Source organism: Lipotes vexillifer, unplaced genomic scaffold (genome assembly GCF_000442215.2).
Source record: "Lipotes vexillifer unplaced genomic scaffold, Lipotes_vexillifer_v1.1 scaffold1168, whole genome shotgun sequence".
In the NCBI taxonomy this organism is placed as follows: Eukaryota; Metazoa; Chordata; class Mammalia; order Artiodactyla; family Lipotidae; genus Lipotes; species Lipotes vexillifer.
Genome location: NW_006799230.1, coordinates 1390632 through 1399051, shown reverse-complemented (window position 1 = coordinate 1399051; position 8420 = coordinate 1390632). Strand labels below are relative to the sequence as shown.

The 8420-nt window shown below is 37.0% G+C and overlaps 1 protein-coding gene across 1 annotated transcript in view; it reads left to right on the top strand.

Moving 5' to 3' along the window:
* Positions 1-847: 847 nt before the first annotated feature.
* Positions 848-8420, top strand: part of ITGAV (integrin subunit alpha V) — a 97103-nt gene continuing 89530 nt past the window's right edge. Inside the window, exon 1 of the mRNA XM_007471523.1 lies at positions 848-967. Within this exon, the coding sequence (XP_007471585.1) occupies positions 848-967 (120 nt within the window). The remainder of the gene's footprint in view (positions 968-8420) is intronic.

Sequence of the window (8420 nt, the reverse complement as noted above, 5' to 3'; positions counted from 1 at the left end):
ATAATTATTGTTGTCTACTTGCTTCTTTAACTCAACTTCAAGAAAAAAAATTATTTTCTTCTTTAAAGTTCCATTTCCTTGGTGTAACATTGGGTCCTCTCAGTGTAACTGAATTCTTTTTTTTTTTTTTTTATTGGAGTATAGTTGATTTACAATATTGTGTTCGTTTCAGGCATACGGCAAAGTGCATCAGTTATACATATACATATATCTTGAATTCTTAATTAATGTACCCATGGGAAATAGCATAAGTATGGTTGGTCTCTCTCTCTCTCTCTATTGTGTGTGTGTGTATATATATATATATATATATATATATATATATATATAAAGCTATTTTCAATCACTTTAAAATCTGTACAGTTTTCATTTTTATATGATTTTTCCCCCCAAATGTCTGTGTCTGTCATGCCATTTTCTAGTGCTCATGAACTTTTCCGATTGGAGACCACATTGTAAGTGGTTGTGAGATTCTCATACATGTTTATAAAATCTTATTTAACCCATATTGTTTATGGCTATAATTTAATGGAAGGATAAATTCTCTTCAAGAGTTTTGCCTTCTAGTCGCCGTAACACCTTTTATTAATTTTATGACCATGGCCAAGTCTTTTCTGAAACTACTTTATAGTAATATACAGGTATATAGTATATGTAGTTATATGAAAAAGAAAATTTTACTTCAAAATGTGGAAGTAGAATCCTTTTTTAGGGTAAGAAGTTTTTTATACTTACTTTTTTATTTGAAATTTTGAGTCTGGCAATATAAGTCCCAAACATCTGAAAAATTAGGGCAAAACAGAGAAGACTGAACTGCTCAGAATGAAAAAATGAGGGAGATTTAGACATGGCCTTGGCCCAGAGTGAAGAAATGGGGGTTTGGGAACGAGGCGAAGAGAAAGAAGAGGGCCTGGTGGAGGTGGGTGCGAACATGATGGGAGGTTGGGAATCTGAGAAGGGGACACAGGTAGGAAGAAGCCACAGTAGGAATGCTGAGGTCTTTAAAGAACAGAGTTATTTAATGTTCACCTGTAACACAGCCCCTTCCACTATTACCCTCCAACTTTCTACAGAATTCTGCTACATGTAACTACCTTGCATTTAGGTTGCTTTGTGGAATCAGTGTAAAAGGGACTGTGTTCCATGTTTGTGTGTATATGCAGGGTTGAATGAACAGACCAGATGCAGGACTGAGGTACAAGTGAGACTGAGAACTCCATATAGGCTGAAGCTCCTTTGAGAATCCTGGGAAACATTGGGAAAGAGGCTGGCAATAGTAGGAATTACTTATAGCTCACCAGATGCACATCTCACATGTGCAAGTAATATCACTTTACTTTAAAATCGACTTGAATCTGATTCAGAACGCTTATTGCTCCTGCATGACACCATCAATTCCTGTGGCTTTGCTCCATCCAAGCAGAGAGATCTCTGGTGAATCTGGAAGTTCCAGCATTTAGGTACGGTCTCCACAGCCTGCTACCTAGACATCATATTTGAAGATGAGAGAGGTGTCCCAGAAGGGAAGGGTTATTGAAGGTAGTAAGAGGAAAATCAAGAAAGTTGGAGGGCTTCCCTGGTGGCTCAGTGGTTGAGAGTCTGCCAGGGGATGCGGGTTTGTGCCCCGGTCTGGGAAGATCCCACTTGCTGCGGAGCGGCTGGGTCCGTGAGCCATGGCCGCTGAGCCTGCGCATCCGGAGCCTATACTCCGCAACGGGAGAGGCCACAGCAGTGAGAGGCCTGCGTACCGAAAAAAAAAAAAAAAAAAGTTTGGAAATATTAATGCCAGAGCAGATCCAGTTTTTTTTTTTTTTCACTGCATTTGGCACATTGTAGTTCTGCAATGACTAAATTAATGCCTTGGTTAATTCCAGATATTAGAAAGAGGGAAATTTTGGTGCAGAATGGGGAAGAAAACGGAGAAGAAATAAAGTTTAACTGCTCAGTTTTGCAGCTATGGCGATACAAAGTTGGAAGGGAGTTTAGAATCCATCAAATTCAATTCTTTCACCTCCGTGAATACCATCTATAACTATACTATCCAATTCAGGAGCCATTAGCCACATGTGACTATTAAAATTAAATAAAATTTGAAATTTAACTTCTCAGTCATACTAGCCACATTTCAAGCATTCAATATTCACATGTGGCTAATGTAAGTATTTGAGACGGTAGAGATACAGAATATTTCCATAATTGCAGAAAGGTCTATTATATCCCTATCAAATGATCATCCAGCCTTAGCTTAAATTCTTTTTACGAATGTCATTCACTATTGCATTTTGGGTCAGATGTAATTGTTAGGTTGTCCTTGAAGTTTTCTTCCATATATTTATCCTAGATATTTTACACGTATGAAAATATTTATTCTCTATAGGAAGCATTTTATTACAATAACTGTTCAAAATTTTTGTTAATGATAAGGATATTCTGAACTGAAATAGAATAACCTGAAATGTTTAGAATAAAAAAGTTAACTCAGTTTCTTAAAGAATCTCATTTCTGCTTAAAGAGTAGCATTGTTGTAACTATCTCCATAATAGTAGTTTATTTTTTCGAAACTCAAAAGAAAAACTAACTATGGAAATGCCTTTATGCTTCACAAAAATGCTGAACATGTACCAAAGCTTTTATTTAATTCTTTGATGTTTCTATGAGCTAAATCTAATACAATTATGTGATTAAGAGCTCTGCATCTAACTCCTTTCTGAATGCAATCATTTCCTATTAAATCCAGATATTTAACATTTCATGACAATCCCCTGGCACATTTCCATAATGACTGAAAGGTGGAAATCTTTAATTAGTCTTCAAGTTTTTAGAGGAAGTATGAGTGGAGAGTTTAGAAAAACCCTCAAATGACTCACTTAAAAGGAACAAAATAGGTGAGGGCACCAGCCTATCTAAAAGAGTATTGCTCACAAGAACTTAATTCATACTTGTTTTATTAATACCAACAGTTGAACGAGCTTCCACAGGGCATACAAAACTCTATTAGGCACTAAAAAAGTGAACCAACCCTGCTTTCTGTAAATAGTAATAACCTTGTATCATCAAGAAAGCTGTCAATGCTTTTGTTTTAGTTACTTTAAAAAGTAGGAAGAGTGGTCAATATATCTAGAACAATTTCTGTCAAAATAGGGTAAGAATCCAAATGTTCGGTACTCAAAATTTAGATCTGTTGTTTGAGGAATTAAGGTAGGTATATCAGTGAGGATTAGGTTAATCACAGTATAACTGAAAACCCTTGTAATATCTATTTAAACAAAGATAGAGGCATATTTTTTCTCTCACGTAATAGAGAGGTTTACTCTCTAAGACAGAAATGATGGGTCCGTGGTTATCAGAAACCCAGACTTTCTGCTGTAATTCTTAAATCATGACCTTCATTACCAAATATACCTCCTCTTGTTTGCAGTGAGGCTGCTGCAGCTCCAACCAGCACACCCATGTCCCAGGCATCAGCTGTAAAGAAACTGTAGAGGAAAAAGGGCTCCTGATAGTTAAGCTAGCCCTCTTCTAAGAGGTTTCCTAGTAGCCCCACATGACAACTTCTACTGACATCTTCTGGTCATCTATAAGGGAGGTGGGAAATGCTGTTTTTTTTGTCTTTGTTTTTCCCAGTTAGACACATTATTGCCATCACACAATATAGGAGTATTACCAAAGGGGACAATGAATATTTGGTAGGTAGATAGTGGTCTCTACTGGAGCAGGTGGTTTATCCCTCCCTGTGCTATACTTCCATTATTGGATAGGTCACACTTTATCCAATTATTTATATAGGAGACAGCTGTGTTGCAGTAAAGAGCATAGACTGTAACTAGACTGATCCTGTGTCCCAGTTTGCCCTAGATAGTTCTGGTGCATAGCTGTTGAACCACTATAATTATTATCACTATCCCCATTACTCTCTAAGAAGTGTCCCTGTTGGACAATAAATTATATGATTACTTTAGCTATAACTGACTGGCTGAAACACCTCTAACACTTCCTAGCTCTGTGACCTTAGCAAATTACATAACTTCTCCAAACTCTGTGTCTTAGTTATCTGTTGCTGAGTAACAAATGTATTGGGTCAAAGCAGCAAATATTTATTATCTCACAGTTTCTGTGGGTTAGTAATTATACCACAGCTTAGATGGATAGTTTCTGGCTCAGGGTCTCTCTTCAGGTTAGATGTTGGCAGGGGCTGCTAGCATCTGAAGGACTTGACTGGGAAGAAGGAGACACTTTGAAGGTGACTCACTCACATGGCTGTTGGGAAGAGGCCTCAGGTTCTTACCATGTGGTCTTCTCCATAGGGCAACTTGTAAGTTCCCACCACAAGGCATCTGCCTTCCCATCTGGAAGAGCAAAAAGGACACCCTTTATGACCTAGTCAACAAAGTTGCACGGTCACTTTTTAATTTTATCCTATTCATTGAAAACAATGCACAAGATTCAGACCACACTCAAGGATGGGGTATTAGGCTCCACCTCCTGAAGGGAACATACTTTAACATTGCCACACTTGTTTTCCTCTGTAAAATGGGGTAAAATTACCCACATGCAGTAATCGTATTGTTATGAAGAGGTGTAATCCATATAAAACATTTTAATGCAGCACTTGGCAAGTTGTGAAATATGTCCCTTAATTTTTAGCTAATTTTATTTACTTGAGTATTTGCCTAATTAAACTGTAGGTTCCTGGCAGGGGGGGTTCATGTCTGTTTTGTTTTGGTAATTCAAGCTCCAATTGCAGTGTTGGGCATATAGAGGGCACTTAATAATAAATATTTGTTGAATAAATGAATGATTCACTAGTCTTTAATAAGACTAGTTAAGTGGAATGTTTCTGAAAGTGGAAAGAAAATGCAATAGTCATGTGAATGAATTTATGTTTTATTTGTGTTAAAAATCAGATTTTCACAGCTGTTTATATAATAGAACATGAAAAAGTGCATACTAATGTAGTGTATACTGTTACATAATTTTAATATTATTCACTAATATAAAATGCTATTGTAGCAGGAGTTCCCTGGCAGTCCAGTGGTTAAGACTTGGTGCTTTCACTGCCGTGGGCCCGGATTCGATCCCTCGTCGGGGAACTAAGATCCCACAAGCTGTGTGGTGTGGCCAAAAAAAAACATTAAAAAATTAAAAACAAAGTGCTATTGTAGCATTCTTATGGTTTTTTTTTGTGGTACGCGGGCCTCTCACTGTTGTGGTCTCTCCTGTTGCGTAGCACAGGCTCCGGACGCGCAGGCTCAACGGCCATGGCTCACGGGCCCAGCTGCTCCGCGGCATGTGGGATCCCCGGACCGGTTGTGGTCTCTCCTGTTGCGTAGCACAGGCTCCGGACGCGCAGGCTCAACGGCCATGGCTCACGGGCCCAGCTGCTCCGCGGCATGTGGGATCTTCCCGGACCGGGGCACGAACCCGTGTCCCCTGCATCGGCAGGCGGACTCTCAACCACCAGGGAAGCCCCTTCTTATGTTTTTGTTATTAAAGTTTCTTCTGCAAAATTGTGTTACATAGACATATGTCTAGCTATGTCTTTTAGCGACATGGAGATGATTTTTTTTCGTGTTTTTGGAGATAATTTTTAATAAGAAAATAACAATCATTTAGATGACATTACTAAACAATAGTAGGATTAAATCATGTATCTAAGGAAAAGAATTTCAGGACCTATACATACATATGTATTATACAAATACTGTGTTTTGTCATTAATGTCACATCTTCTTGCCTTTTTTCCAGGAAATAAACATATGCATGACTCTGTAGAATTTATTTTTTAAAGATCTTCTGATTATGAGTGTTTAAATTTATCATAAATCTGATGGAAAAAAGAATTAGAGGTTTTGGGAATTCCCCAGCGGGCCCTGGTTCAGTCCCTGGTCGGGGAACCAAGATCCCACAAGCTGCATGGCACAGCCCAAAAAAAAAAAAAAAAAAAAAAAAAAGGAATTAGAGGTTTTGGTTTATAATCTCCAGTAAAAGTAAGGCTACATTTATACTAAATGATTAGTAGGAGGAAAGCATTAGCAATCATCTATCAAGGGCCAAAAACATTTAAACTTATACCACGATTCCTTCTATGACTCATGGCATTAAAAAAAACAGTGATTTATAAAAAAATTCTATGGTTTTTATGTATTATTTTTTAAAAATATGTTTGCTAATTCTGAATATACTACAAACACTTTGCTCTCTATATCTAAGCCTCTAATTTGACTTTCCAATGATTGAAGAGTAGCAGACAGCATTACCCTCTTCCACACATGGATTTTTTTTCTTGTATTATATGTGCTGTACTGAGAAGTGTGATCTATTTCTTAGCACACATCAGAGTACAATCAACACTTTAAGCCTTTAAAAAAAAATTAAATCCCCTTAAGTAGTTATAATGTAAGAGGAGTCTATAATATTTAATTAGTTTAAATGGAATAATATGCATGATCTTCCTTTTACATTTTTACATGTTGATCACTTGAAGGGAAATTCTGAAAACCATCAGGCATGTCCTTGGAGTAAAGAATGCCTATCATGAAAGTAAAGTGGTTTTTCACAAAGAGATGCAGAGAACTCCAAGAGTGCACAGGACGTTTCTTGCTATTCATGATTAATTTTTATATCCTTCATAAGCTCCGTATCCTAATCCCAAATTGCAACAAGGAATAAAAAACAGCTACTCTTCTAGATGAAGTTAGTAGCTTAAGCCCATTTCCTTGCTACTTATAAAATGAATCTATTAGATATCCTTGGACTTTCCTACTTCTTGAAAAGTACATCATTCATTCATTTATGCAAGACTATTTATTGACTTGTTACTTTCGTGTGTTCAATTTAAGGTCACAATTCCTTTTTTATTCACACTTTCATTCATTTATCCTTCAACAAATACTTCTTGGTTTCTTGCTATTCAGTAAGAACTGTGCTGGGCACTGGGCATTTAATGATGGGTAAGATCAACACAGTCATTGCAATTTTATTTGTCAAGTATACCTCAATAAAGCTGGGGGGAAAAGATCAACATGTCCGCTTCTCCCATGGAATTTACAGACAAAATTCATCAACAGGTTCTTTGTGATTTTTTGAAATATAAATTCAGCACTGTATTCAATGTTATGGAAGAATATATAAATTATGAAAACATAGCTATATTTAAGGAACTGATAATTTCACTAGGAAGAATCTAAGATGCCTGAATATATCAAGAATTAATATTAAATAGAATTATATTCAAATACTGTCAGAAACACCAGGAAATTAACACAGGAATAATTAAATGCTAAGTTGTGAGTGGATTAGACTTGGAAATACAAGCCATTTTAAAGCAAAGGGAGACAATGAAGCCATGTAAAGCTCCCTGGAGAAGTCTTGCGCTGAATGCTGAAGTTTGGGTGGAATTGCGATAGGAGAGCAGGTGAAAGAATGATATTCCGGGGTGAGGAAAAAGAACCTCAGGAACAGAGGCACAGAGGAAGGGGTGAGTGCGGCACATTTATAAGACTGGAGGAGATCTGCACAGGTGCTTACTGACCGTACTGGTACTGAAGCTTCCTGCCCAAAGTGCTCTGCTCCCTCAGGCACAGAACAAGAGCTTGTTCTGTTCACAGGCATGAAAGTTACCTGTTTTGTGATTTCGATTTTGGTGCTTTGAATCTCAATTTTCTAGGATATCTTCTATCATAGGTTATTCAAACCCTGAAAGTTGTTTGAGAAAGGACTTTTAAGGCAATAGAACCAGGAAAAAGATGTTCAATAAATATGTATTTTCAGGAGGAAATATGGCTGGATATTTTAAATCTAAGTTTGAATCTAATAGAAACCATATGTTTTATGTATAGTTTCTTAATCCATTCACTAACTTTCTTTTCACACTTGAGATTATGTAGTGATGTCATTATTTTCAATTTTGGCATTCATACATGTACATTCTTAGGATTTTTATACAAAAGTAATCAATATGCTCTTTTCAGTTTGACCTTTAAGTCTCATGATATTAAAGAGAAAAGATGAAAATTTAAAAACCAGATTGTATAAGTGAGATGAATAAACTAAATGCATGTTGGAGAGAAAAGAAATATATAGATGGTGAAATGTTACCTATTAATCAGGCCAGATCTTAATCTTTTGACAATACATATTTTCTTTGGCTTACCAACATACTCAGTCCTGAGTGGAAAAAATCCAAAGAAGTTTCCTGGATAGTAAATATTTCTATTAAGCAATAGTCCATTTAAGTTAAATCCATTAAAAAAGAGTTTAGAGAAGAGCTGCATTTTTGTTTTTGAAACTTCGAAAGATTAGTTATCCACGTCTCGGGCTTCCCTGGTGGCGCAGTGGTTGGGAGTCCGCCTGCCGATGCAGGGGACACAGGTTCGTGCCCCGGTCCGGGAAGATCCCACATGCCACAGAGTGGCTGGGCC